The sequence below is a fragment of the Coenobita brevimanus genome, chromosome 85 (assembly GCF_032717465.1).
Source record: "Coenobita brevimanus isolate Jiangsu-jjx chromosome 85, ASM3271746v2, whole genome shotgun sequence".
NCBI classification, from domain to species: domain Eukaryota; kingdom Metazoa; phylum Arthropoda; class Malacostraca; order Decapoda; family Coenobitidae; genus Coenobita; species Coenobita brevimanus.
The window spans coordinates 6,593,669-6,607,282 of record NC_137038.1 but is presented as its reverse complement, the minus strand read 5'-3'; the positions used below and the strand labels follow the sequence as shown (position 1 = coordinate 6,607,282).

Below are 13,614 nucleotides of genomic sequence, written 5' to 3'. Positions count from 1 at the left end.
ATTAACAAAGAGATTGTTGTTATTATTGTTGTTGTTGCTCAACCCCAGCCTGTCTGACTGAGCAGAGCTCTTCATCGCAGGTAACCGACTGCTTTCGTGAAGTCTTAACAACACTAGAACGTGTGTTTTACTTTACTCATAGTGGTAGGTGGTGGCGACTATCATCCACTCACTTGATGCAGTGCCATCTACTTCTTCCATCACCTTTATAATTCTAATTCTGTATCTGCCCTCCTCTTTTCCTACTTCTCCCTTTCCTTCCTGTCACTTTTTTCTTCTTTCCACCTCAGGTGGCTCCAAACTGAGCGACAAGTCAAACGGTTTTCTGTATCCCTGGAAACCATTTACAATGCTGGGTGGTAACCAGATAACCAGAACATGGGGTGAAGTGGAACCTACTATGGTGTCCATGTTAACTGGGTGGACAGACATATGCAGTATCCACCCAGGAACCAAATCTCAACATTTTTCCCTGCACCTCACCACAGCGAGGAGCTCTCAACCTCATGGGAACATTGGTTCACTGCATGGGACAGCCCTGCAGGGGTGGTTGCTTGTCTGTGGCTGATGGGTCTGCTTGGCGAGACAGACTGGGGATGATCAAAACAACAATGATTCTTTATTTTCTTCATATATCTGGTAAAGCAAGTATATTCACTGACATACTACCAGTGTCATTCCAGCACAGCAGTCAGTTTGTATAACTGTTAGCTGGCAAAACAGTCAATTGGCATAACCATCAGAGCAACAGTAAAACCTGTCCACAGTTTTCAAGAGTCATTTGAGTAATTTCTTGAAGCCACTTCAGGGTCATATTTTCATGTCACATCAGCCAAGTTTAGCTATACCTATTCTGTCAATTCAGAACCAGTCACCAGTTCTGGTCCATTAAGGTCAGCTTAGGATCATCCACATACAATAAGACTGAAGGCCATTTACTGTCTATTCCAGTCCTTCACATCCAATCCACTTAGGGTTTGTTTTGGTCCATTTAGGTCAACTCATACTACATTGATCCACCCAGGATTTTCAAAACTATTCAGGTCCAGTCAAGTCAGCACATGTCTGTTCAGGGTCAATAAGGTTAGGGTCACTTAAGCACATTAATGATATTTTAGGTCCAATAATGATCTTTCAGTGGGCAATTAAGGTGCTCCAATCAGATTGAGCCTATGTAGGTTTATATCCAAGGGATGGTTGGGGTTTATTCCTCAAGTAATGCCACTCAGGGATGAGTGAGGCTGGTCACTCTCATCTTAAATGTCAGGACCAACTTGCCAAGCCCTAGGCTCCTAAGCTCCTCATAGGACATCACAGGACTGAATAATGGATGGATGGATGGATTATCTTTCATATCCAATTTGGCTAAGTAAGAATATATCATGTCATTTTAGGACCACTCACATCCAATAAGGCTGTTCAAATCTAATCAGGCCCACTTTGATATCCATCCAGGTCCTTCATATTCATTTAGGTTCAGTCAGATTACATCAACTGGATTCTGGGCCATTAGTGTTAAGTAAGTCCATTCAGGCCCAAACAGATATACTGTATATTTACTATACAACCGTTCTAGTTATTCTGACTCAAGTCAGTCATGTTCAGACCTATATACAAGCCTTTTTCCCTGGTACATGCTAGTCCCTTCAGACCATCCGATCAGTTTAAGTCACTATACTGTATATTTCCTCACGTCATGGCTATGAATGTGTGTTCCAAAAATCAAGCCAACCTGTGCAAACATTGAAATGTGGCAAATCAGGTCTTTCAGGGTCTTCCCAGTACCTCCACATCCATGGGATTGAATTAGGCCAATTTTAAATTATTTTGCCAAGGAAAGCTAGTGTGAAAAATCAGAATTGATATACAGTTAAAACTCTTTCATCATGGTTAATTGTTCCAGCAAACTACTGCACTACCAAAAACCCACTATAACCAAATAATGCAATGAATGGGAATAAATGTAAATTAGTTCAGGGCCCATAAGTTTACACACTTTTTTGCCAAATACCTGGAGGTCCCTGCCAAGTATTGCCAGGCAATACAGTTCCCTTGACATAAGTACTGTGTATACAATGTGCGAATGATAGCAATACATATTGTACATACTACGGGTCACAAAAGTATCGGTGCACAATATGTGTGAAACATTTTGGACCACAAAACAAAGGTCACTGAAATACTAGTGTCTGACATACCACATGTTGGTGGCCTGGATGTCAGGAAGTGTCATATATCACTAACTAGCAATTTCCTCTTGCAAACAAATAGCAAATGTTATGTTTATATACACAGACATTGTTCATACACAATGAGACATTGGTAAACATCAGCAGCTGATCGAATGTTTTCAGTAGGCATCGGACCCCCATGCACCAATACTTTTGTGACCCATAGTACAGCCACTCAGTAATCTCCCCAGACAACATACAGAGCAGACACGAATGTATGTATGGTTGTTAAATATAACAGCACCTGACCTCGTTTGAGCCCAAAGTGTGGCCCTGACCTTGGGAGTAGATGGCTGGTTACTGCGAGCAACACACCTTCATGGTAAGGTGAACAACGGTGTGAAGTTATATCAAACTCTGTCTATGCATGTGAAAGTTAGAGTGGACACAAAATTGTGGACAGACCGAGGGATGTACTGACGGAACCACATAAACCTATAGTCCCTAAGGTTTGACCAGTAGAGGACTAATAACCCCTAAAAAGACTGGAGGGATTGGGTCAGGAATGTTTACACTGATTCTGCCACACTTGATCATAAACCAGATGATCCTTTTCTCTTCATATTTCTCATAACTAACTTTACGTCAGTATTCTTATCAATGTGTTTTGTCTGTGAATAAAAATTTTTCACAATTTACCTTCCCTAACCATCAGTTTCTGTTCTTGCAAATACGACACTTCTCGTAACATTTCTTGTTCTTTTAGTTAAGTTTACCATTCAACACTATATCACTAATTCAGTTTATTCTGAATTACTACCACAGTAAAACTAAAGCTTATTTCCATCACTGGTATCTACTGAAGAACTTTATAAGTGAGTGTGGAGAGCATAAAGTTTTATTATGTTTCAGGGTTGTTTGCATGTGGAAGCCAGTTTCTGCAAGGCACATCATTACCATAATACAGAAACCAATATGTAGCTACCCAGTTACCTATTACACTGGCTGCCCATCTCTTCACATATATTTTCATTCACCTATCTGATAGAACGGTGTATTAAAATCTATTTTAGGGTATTTAATGCAATAAAACATCTGTATTATATTAAAAATAAAAAAAAATAAAGCACCTTTGTTACTTTCTGTGGCATTAAATTCACTCATAGATACTGTTTCCAATTGTTAAAGAGGTAACATACAGAATATCCTTCCTGTTTTGGAACTTTCACTACAAGGAGGGGCACAGTATTTCTGCAGCTCTCTTTGATTTTCCTCAGTTTTTCTCACAGCTTAACTACAATGAATGCAATTTTGCCCACAATATTAAAGGTACATTAATGCATTTTTTTCATATAACCATGAACATGTGAGAGAATGGGAGTATGGATGGTATATGTGCAGGAGAAGATGAGAAGGAGTGTGTATTGTTGTAAGCAAAAGATGGAAGAAGAACATAAGACAGTATGGATCAGTTGGCTCAAGGACTGTGTGGGTAAGATTGAAAGTTGGAATACAAATGTGGGCGATTGTGTGTGTGTGTGTGTATGCGCCAACACAAGATCGTGGAAGCACAGTGACAGAAGAGTTCTGGACAAATGTGGATGTATGCATGGAAAAGTCTGGATGGAATGACAGTGTGCTTTTGACTGGTGATATGAATGGTAAAGTAGGGAATGTGAAGGTGGATGGAATAGTTGGTGAGTGGGGTGTGCCTGCTGAGATAGATGAGAATGGCAGTGCGTTAGTGGACATTTGTGCTGGGAGGGGGTTGGTGATAGCCAAAACCCTCTTCAGGCACAGAATGATCCACAGGTATACATGGTGAGTGATGAGAAGGGTGGGTGGTGAACTGAAAGAAAGGAAGGCAATGATTGATTATGTGTGTGTAGATGAAAGGATGCGAAGATGTGTAATGGATGCAAGAGCTTATAGAGGTTGGGGGAGTGGACTTTCTGACCACTACTTGTTGGTGGCCAAAATAAAGATCCAAGTAAGATGGAGAAATAGAAGAAGGGAAGGACGGGAGGAGGGAGTAGTTGCAAGGAGAGTGGAAAGTTTATAAAAGGATGAGAAAATGGCAGAATATAAGAGAGAAGTGGAGGAACAATTGGGTAAATATGAATTGGAGCAGACGGGGGACGTGGAAGGTGTGTGCAAGATATTCACAGAAGAAAATGTGCAGCATGTGATGTGGTGTGTGGGGTGATGAGAAGACGGAAGGGGGTGCAAGGAACAGCATGGTGGAAAGAAGAGGTGAGACAGGCTGTGGCACAAAAGAAGAAAGCATACAATGAATGGATGAGAAACAGGGGTGTGGATGAAGCTGAGCTGAGGAAGAGAGAGTTATATGTAGAAAGTAAGAGAGAGGTGAAAAGATTAGTAAGAGAGAGTAAGAAGAGAGTGGATGAGGAATTTGGAAGGAATTTGAGTGTAAAGTGGAGGGACTGTAAGATAATGTTCTGGAAAGAGGTGAAGAGAGTATGACAGGGTGGCAGTGAAGCTAGCAGGGAAGTGAAAGACAAAAAATGGTAGATTACTAGTGGAGACGGGAGAAAAAGTGAGCAGATGGAGAGAACACATTAAGGAACTGCTGAACATAGAGAATGGAAGTAATGCGAGTATAAGTGCCTGGGGAATGGCTGGGAGAAGGAGGGAGGTGAGAAGACAGGAAGAAATCAGTAGGATAGAAGTTGTGGAAGCAATGAAGAAAGTCAAATTGGGGAAAGCCCCAGGAATTGATGGAGTGTGTGGTGAAATGCTGATGCATGGGGGAGAGATAGTAGTAGAATGGATGTGGAAGATGTGTAGATTGGCCTGGGTGGAAGGAAGAGTCCCTGAGGATTGGAAGTCAGGTATAATTATTCCCTTGCACAAAGGAAAAGGGGAAAAAGAAGTGTGTGGTAATCATAGGGGCATTTGCTTTCTTAGTGTAATAGGAAAATTGTATGGTAGGATACCTATTGACAGAGTTAAGAATACAACAGAGGAATTAGTTGGAGAACAGGGAGGCTTTAGGAAGGGAAGAGGTTGTGTAGATCAGATATTCATTCTTAGATCTTTGATCAAAAATTTCTAGAGAAGAGAAAGAAATTGTATGCGGCCTTCATATATTTGGAGAAAGCACAAAACAGGGTGGATAGACAAGGACTGTGGATAGTACAGTATTAAGAATATATGGAACAGATGGGAAGTTGTTGAATGCTGTGAAGAGTATGTATGATGGTGCTAAGGCTGCAGTGCATGTGCATAGTGAACTGAGTGAATTTTTCTCTTTGAAGGTTGGGTTGAAACAGGGATGTGTCATGTCTCTATGGTTGTTCAATTTGTACATGGATGGAGTTATAAAAGAGATACAAGGTAGGGCAGTGGATGTTGGAGTGGCCCTAGTGAGAGAGGGTGGTGTTTGGAAACTCCCTGTATTGTTGTTTGCAGATGATACTGTGTTGTTACGTGAAGACGAAGGGGAGCTGCAGGGCTTGGTGGATGAGTTTGGAAGAGTGTGTAAGAAATGGAATCTAAAGGTGAATGCAGGGAAGAGTAAAGTGATGGTCTTTGAGAGAGGTGAAGCCAGTAAATGTACAGTGAGGTTGGATGGTGAGGAGATGGAAAATGTGAGTATGTTTAAGTACTTGGGGTGTGTGATGAGTAAGGACGGAAGTTTGGAAGATGAAGTGCTTGAAAGGGTACAACAAGGAAGAAAGGTTGCTGGTTCCTTGAAAGCAGTGATAAGAAACAGGGAAGTGAGCATGGAAGTGAAAAAGTTGTTGCATGACAGTATTGTGATACCAACTCTAATGTATGGAAGTGAAACTTGGACGTTGTTGAAAGGACACAAGTCAAGAGTGGGAACAGTGGAAATGAGTTATTTATGAGGAGCCTGTGGAGTCACATGGAGAGACAGGCTGACAAATGAGGATATAAGGAAGTGTTGTGGTGTGGATGTGGATGTGATAGGAAACATTAGGAGGAACACACCGAGGTGGTTTAGCCATGTGGAGAGGATGGAGGATGAGAGACTGATGAGGAGAGTGTATGTGAGTGAGGTGGAGGGGGGGGAGAGGGAGAGGGAGGCTGAGGATGAGATAGAGGGATGGAGTGGAGAGGTATATGAGAGAGGGGGGTGTGAGTTGGGAGCAGGCCAGTGAAATGGTGGGGGACAAGGCGACGTGGAGGCGATTTGTTTGTGGCCACCCTGTACGGGATTAAGGCATCTGGCAATAGATAGATAGATAGACATATGAACATGAAAAACAGCAAAATGAAACCAGCAATTAAGGAGGTTTGACAATAATGAATTTTGTGAAATACTGATTCTGGTTTTAGGGTATGGATGAGGAAGGAGGAAAGTTGGAAATGCGTAGGCAAGAAGGGCTGGGATAATATTGGGCAGTGGGGCATGACATGAAAATTTACACTTCTTTAAGAGATGGGCACTGCTGCTTGGCTGGTCACAGGGGTCATTTCTAGAACATTACCATATGAAAGCATAAAAAAGATGGGGAGGGTGTAAATAAGTTAGTAGAATGGTCAGGAATGGTGGTGGGAGATGGGGCAGGGTGGGGACATGCTATGTAGGCAACTATGTGTGGTCTCTGTTTAACTCAAAACTTACTCCAAAAACAACAACAAAAAAAGCAAGAAAGTATGTGCTAATCTTGTGAACCCTGTGTCTTTTGATGCTGTCAAGTACTAAAACTTTTTAACAATTTTCATCTACAACCACAATTGCAACTTGTAAATATCTCTTATCTACAACCACTTACCTTGTCATTGCGCTCACAGAGGAACTTGAGCTTCTGAGCCTTCTTATGCATAAAGACGCCGTCAAGGTGTCCCGTCTCCACAGAGCGGATCTCAATAGCCTTATTGCCCCATCCCATTATCTGACCCGTCCCGATGAATGCCACTGAAGTTGGCATTTCTCCCCATTGCAGCATCATGTTCTTTGTCACCTGTTGGGATATCTCAGTATAAGAATCTTGGGCAAGTTTGTGCTGTCTGGACATTGCTACTCCTCACCCTGCCCTTGGGTGGGAAAGGAGGTCCGGATGATGATGATGAAGAATCTTGGTACAGTCAATCCTCTTTTACAGCTGTTTCACTAAGTCCCATCATTTTTAATAAGTTTTTGATGAATTAACCATCCACTCACTCGATGTAGTGCTGGTCTCGGGTGTCTGCCCTTTCCTCTCCATCCTTCTTTCCTTCCATTCTCTTCTGTCTTTCTTTCCTTCATTCTTTCCTTGTCCTTCTGCCTATGGGTGACTTTACACTCCCTCTTCTGTCTTTATTTCCTTCATTCTTTCCTCTTCCTTCAGCCTGTGGGTGACTCTACACTGAGTGACAAGCCAAATTGTTTCCTGAACACCAGGAAAGCATTTACTATGCTGGGTGGTAACCATATAACCAGATTTTGGCGCCTGGTGGTTTTAATGGGTAATTATTGCGCTCCAATCGGATTGAGCCGGTGAAGGTTTATATCCAAAGGGTGGTTGGGGTTGATTGCTCATGTAATACCATTCAGGGATGAGTGAGGCTAGTCACTCTCATCTTAAATGTCAGGACCAACTGCCTAGCCCCGGGCTCCTATGCTCCTCATGGGGCAATGTAGGATTGGATGATGGATGGATGGATGAACACATTTTTTTGTGATCCAGTGTTAAGTTTGATGTTACTTTTTTTTTTTTAAACATCTCAGTCACCAGAAACATCTCACTTACAGCTGCTTCACTTAAATGGACCCCTCAGTCATGAACCAGATGCATGTCTCACTGCTGTTTCACATAAATCTACCCCTCACTCATGAACCAGAGGCATGACTATGACACTCTTATGAGATTTCATTTAAAAGCAGAATTCTTTCTGTACACATCCAAGACAACTTCACACAGGCAGTCTTTTACTGACATACTTTTGAATTATGAGTTTTTTCAGCTGTGAAATAACTTCATTTTGCTTCACTCACTAAAAATGAGATAAAACAAGCCATAATTTCCCATTTTTACCATTCTAACTTTCAAGAGAGGCAATCATCAATTCCCAGAAAGACTATTCTACTTAAACTGTATAATCCCAAATCATTTAACTCCTATCATCAAGTTCAGGTTCTAGAAAACAGATTCCAAAGTTCAATCCTGGGCTAGGCAATGGAAGCCTGATTATTCAAATTTCAGCTGGTAGTCAATGGATATGGATGGCCACCAGTGATCTTGAAAGGTACTACCATGAGAGTGAAGTGTGGCTACAAGCTTGGTAATCACCATTTAACAGGAAACACTTAAGTAAATAAAGTCAAGTCCAAGCTGAAACTCTCACACAGTCTCCAATCTTACTACACACCTTGGATATTTTTCTTCTAATAGCTTCAAGCATTATTAAGAAGTACAATAAGCTGGTTTTGGCACTTGGTTTGGTCTCCAAGTTCATAGAAAACATCAGTTGTATCAAGGCCAATCCCAACAGACTGTTAAAAAGAAACATGGCATAATTTTTATCTATATATAATACAAGATTTTACTGACCTTCCACAAGACCTACAACAGGTCATAAAAACACCCCTACCATTATATTAGTCCTAAATGAGACAGCCCATATGTCCTAGTGGTGATACGTGAAGGTGTGTCATTTGTAGAAAGACTGCTGGGTCTTAGGGAACATACCATTCACTTCGGACAAAGTAACCACATGATAACAATACTGTACTTATAATTTTATTCTTGGCAGTCAGACTATTTTATTCTGCTTCTCCAAAGCTAAATGAATTAGTCATGCAGCAGAAACATTAAAATGAAGATTACAACCTCAGTCTGATGGAGATCAGTCCTGTTGAGTACACTTACTTTGCCATATGTGTTGACGTAGACACCCTCATTGTCATAGCAGATGAGGAGCTGAAGGCCATTGCTGTTGGGCAATGTCACAATTGTATGTGGAGTGATGTTGCCCTGGATCTGTAAGAAGTCACAGCAACATAAAACTGAAGCAAAGAGAATACAAGAGATACCTGAGATATTTTAAATTATTTATACTGTACTCTAAATTTTCAAGAGTTACTTCACCTGTGCCTGCATGGTGGAAAAAGGCTGTGATTGTACCCCTGTACAAAAATAATGGTGAACGAAGTGAGTGCAAGAATTATCGTGGCATAAGTTTATTGAGTGTGGTAGGGAAGGTATATGGAAGTGCAAGAATTATCGTGGCATAAGTTTACTGAGTGTGGTAGGGAAGGTATATGGAAGAATTATTAAAGAAAAAGTAAGAGAGATATCAGAAGTCCTAGTGAGTGATGAACAGCATGGCTTTAAGAGTGGGAGAGGATGTGTGGATCAAATATTCAGAGTGAAACAGATAGCAGAGAAGGCTTGTGAGGAGGACCATAAGGTGTTTATCGCATTCATGGATCTAGAAAAAGCATATGACACAGTGGACAGAGAAGGATTGTGGAAAGTTTTGCGCATGTACAGTGTAGAAGGTAAGTTGGTAGGTGCTGTCAAGAGTTTTTATGATGGTAGTGAAGCTTGTGTAAGGGTTAATGGGCATCAAAGTGAATGGTTCACGATCAATGTGGGCGTGCAACAAGGTTGTGTGATATCCCCATGGTTGTTCAATATATACATACAGTATATATGGACGGGATGATGAGAGAAGTAGAAACACGAGTAATGGAGAGAGGGATGGCACTGGTAATGAATGGTCATGGATGGACATCTCAAATTTGTTGTATGCTGATGATGCTGTACTGCTTGCAAGTACAGTACCAGAGAAGGACTTCTTGGTTATTGAGAGAGAAGGTGACTCCCATTGCGATGTTACAGTGAATGGAGAGAGACTGGAATTGGTGAAAGAGTTCACACACATGGGTACAGTGATAGAAAAGAGAGGAAAATGTGCAAAAGAAGTTGGAAGTACAGTGAAACATGGACGAAAAGTACCTGGTGCAATGAAGGCCTTAATAAGAAACAGAGGCTTGAGTGTTGCAGCTGTATGAGGCTTACATGAAGGAGTGTTAGTGCCAACTTTAACATATGAATGTGAGACTAAGGTGTGGCATGAAAATGAAAAGAGTAAGAGCAGTGGAGATGGGACTGCTGAGGAATGTATGTCGAGTACAGAGGGTGGATAGGATAAGAAATAATGTGACTTGTGAAAGAAGTGGAGTGAGGAAGTCGGTGGATACCACAATCAAAGAGAGTGTACTGAGATGGTATGGTCATGTGGAGAGAATGGATACCAAGAGAGTGGTGAAAAAGATACAGTATATATGAGCGAATTTGAAGGAAGGAGGAGGTGAGGTAGGCCAAGGAGAAGGTGGAAGGATATGGTGGATAAGTGTGTGAGGAAGAGAGGTTTGGAAGTCGCTGAGGTTAGGGAACTGACAAGAGATCGAGCTGGCTGAATGGATGTTGTGAGGAGAAGTGCATGATCAGGGATTTGGCACCCCTTTTTAACGTGGCAGTGTCCGGACTGACTCAATCGGACACATTTATGTGAAGCTACAGAACGTGGCGAATGGTTTTGGCATATATGATAGAGCCAAGATTCCAGGGGCTTGAATAATGAGTGAATGAAAGCGTGGCCCATTGGACTGGGCAAATTTGGGCTGTCTGGAGACTGCTACTCCTCACCCTCCCCTAGGGTGGGAAAGGAGGTCTGGGTGATGACAATGATGATGATGATGATGACTTCACCACAGAAAACAAAAATATTAATGTCTCATTATCAGAGTGCAATTAATTGTTCAATACAAGATATTACACCTGAATTTGGAAAAACTATTTATTGGAAAGATGACAACAAAAATTAGTTCGACTTAGACTCTTGTCAAGTATGATGAATGTCCAAGTCCAAAATTGTTCTACATTTCCATTAAGCAACTTTTCCAAATGCAGGTATACTTTCTTCCTTTTTCAACAACTGTAATAGTAGCAGAGGACCATCCATCATCCAATCCTTAGTCGCCCCATGAGAAGCGTAGGAACCCGGGGCTAAGCAAGTTGGTCCGGACATTTAATATAGGAGTGACCAGCCTCACTCATCCCTGTGTGGCATTTCGAGGGCAATAAACCCCAATCACCCCTTGGGTGTAAACCTGCACTGACTCAATCTGATTGGAACACCTTAATTACCCACTATACCACCAGGCACAATAATTTGGCTACATGGTTACCACCCAGTGTAGTAAATGGTTTCCTGTTGTACAGAAAACCATTTGGCTTGTAACACAGTGTCAAGTTACCCACAGGCAGAAGGAAGAGGAAAGAATGAAGGACAGAAAGACAGGAGTGGGAGTGTAAGTCACATGTAGGCAGAAGAAAGGGGAAAGAGTGATGGAAAGACAGAAGAGGAAGAAAGGAAGAGAGGAAAGTGCAGACACCCAAAGCAGCACTACACTGAGTGAGTGGATGGTGAGCAATCCCCCCTACCACTATGTAGGCAACTTTTGTATTTTCTCTTCTGTGTATACTGGAGCCTATCATACTTCATCCCTATGTTGGATTAAAAGTCATTATGATGATGATGATCAGTGGATGATGACAAGACAGACAGACTAAGTCTATGCTGGAGATCAGCATGGAATACAGTTGTACTTTGATAAGTATTATATGAGTAAACCACAGCAATATTTACTGTTGTACCTGTAGCCACCTGCACTTCAGATGAGCTTTAACCCCTTAAACGCGGATCGTCGCATTTGCGACGCTCGGCCAAAAGGACATGACGGCGGGTCGTTGCGTTTGCGATTCTAGTAAATTTTGAATAACCGCGGGCAAGCAGGCTCCAGCTGGTATTGTCTATCAGTACCACCACCCTCTAGCTACAACTAGCATACTTTACCTTTGTACTACTGACCTCAGTTGTTGCCAAATATCGCATTTTCCCCCCGTCCCCCCCCCCCCCGCGGCCCGGCCAGCCTGGCTGTGATACATGGCAGCGCTCTGAGCACTCAGAACTGTAAATCTGTGCTCTCCTCTCACAAGCAGTTTATGCTACTAGGAAACGCTTGTTTCCCCAGTTGTAACACTAGCTTTTTTTCTCACGGTTTGCCCCTGTTTAGGGTCAGTTTACTGCAGGCTTTCAAAGTGACATTATGGCGAGTTCTAGCTCTTCCCAGTCAGTGCAAGCGGCCGACAGGAACGAGAATAAAGTGGCGGACGTAAGGCAGAATAAAAAGCGCAACGTGGTGATCTTTTGGGAAGTAATATGATCGAAAATAATGTAGTATACATGTTTTTAGCTGTGAAAATGGAAATGTTTGTTGAGTGACGGGAAGACCGCCGCCACAGTGAATGTCGGCTGTACGCTCCGTTGATTTTAGCCTTATTTTCAGTGCTTATTGTACAAATACGGATTCCTAACTACCTTTACGTTGTAGTATAAAGTTTACTGTGACAGAATGAGGCTGTGGTAGAGGGGAAACCAGGTTGCTGGAGGTGTGAAAGTGAAGATTTGGTTACCCAACTTTGCAAGTCTCCACAAGTCCTTGGGTAGTCCACGAAGGCTCAACACCTGTCTCTGGAGAAAGCTGAATTTAAGTACTATCTGCCATACCAAGTATAATGTTCTAGGGTTAATCTCTGATTTTTGGCGAATATTTTCCTACAGGTACTCAGACCGCGATACAACCCCGCCACTCGGGGGGGGAACGACTGTACACAGCCGCGTTTAAGGGGTTAAGATACTACTTCAACCCCTTAACCGCGGGGCGACACTTTTGTGATTCTGTGTTATTTTGAATTCCCCCAGGCTTTCAAGTGGTGGCTTGTATCATCTATCAGTACTGCCAATGTCCAACACTAGTCAGCACTCCTAATCTCATCTGTACTCCCATCCATTGTTGACAATTTAGCCATTTCTCCCCATTCTTGACTCCCCTCCCTACCTCCCCTCCATTACCCTATCCTCTCGCCTGCCCGGCCGTGCTACACTAAGTAAATCTTCCCTGGAATTTTTCACTGATTTCATCCATTGAAATAAGCCCTATGCCCTATTCTTATACCAAATAATATATACAAGAAAGAAATAAGGTAAGTGAGAGTGCCATACACCTAGAAATGGCTAATTATCACCTGACAACACCTCATGTGCACTCGTTTACTAATTTTCTATGTTTATTTCCCCTTGAAATATGCCATATAATCTATTTTCGTAATAAAAATATATATAAGAATGAAAGGGAGAAGCCTAAGTGATATTTACATTCACCTGGAACTACCTAATTATTGCAGGCCACCACACTGTATTCTATGCTAAGTAAATCTTCCCTGGAATTTTCCACTGATTTCATCCATTGAAATAAGCCCTATGCCCTATTCTTATATCAAATAATATATACAAAAAAGAAATAAGGTAAGTGATAGTGCCATACACCTGGAATTGGCTAATTATCACCTGACAACACCTCACGTAAAACAACTAACTCAGAGTCAAATGGCCACCCCTTACG

The 13,614-nt window shown here is 41.9% G+C and overlaps 1 protein-coding gene across 1 annotated transcript in view; it reads right to left on the bottom strand.

Annotated features, from left to right (window-relative positions):
• The window catches only part of msn (serine/threonine-protein kinase msn), a 247,468-nt gene that overhangs the window by 5,955 nt on the left and 227,899 nt on the right, over window positions 1-13,614 (bottom strand). The window contains exons 23-24 of the mRNA XM_080280525.1: window positions 9,011-9,121; window positions 6,935-7,123 (exon numbers count right to left, since the gene is read on the bottom strand). Coding sequence (XP_080136651.1) covers window positions 6,935-7,123; window positions 9,011-9,121 — 300 coding nt within the window. The remainder of the gene's footprint in view (window positions 1-6,934; window positions 7,124-9,010; window positions 9,122-13,614) is intronic.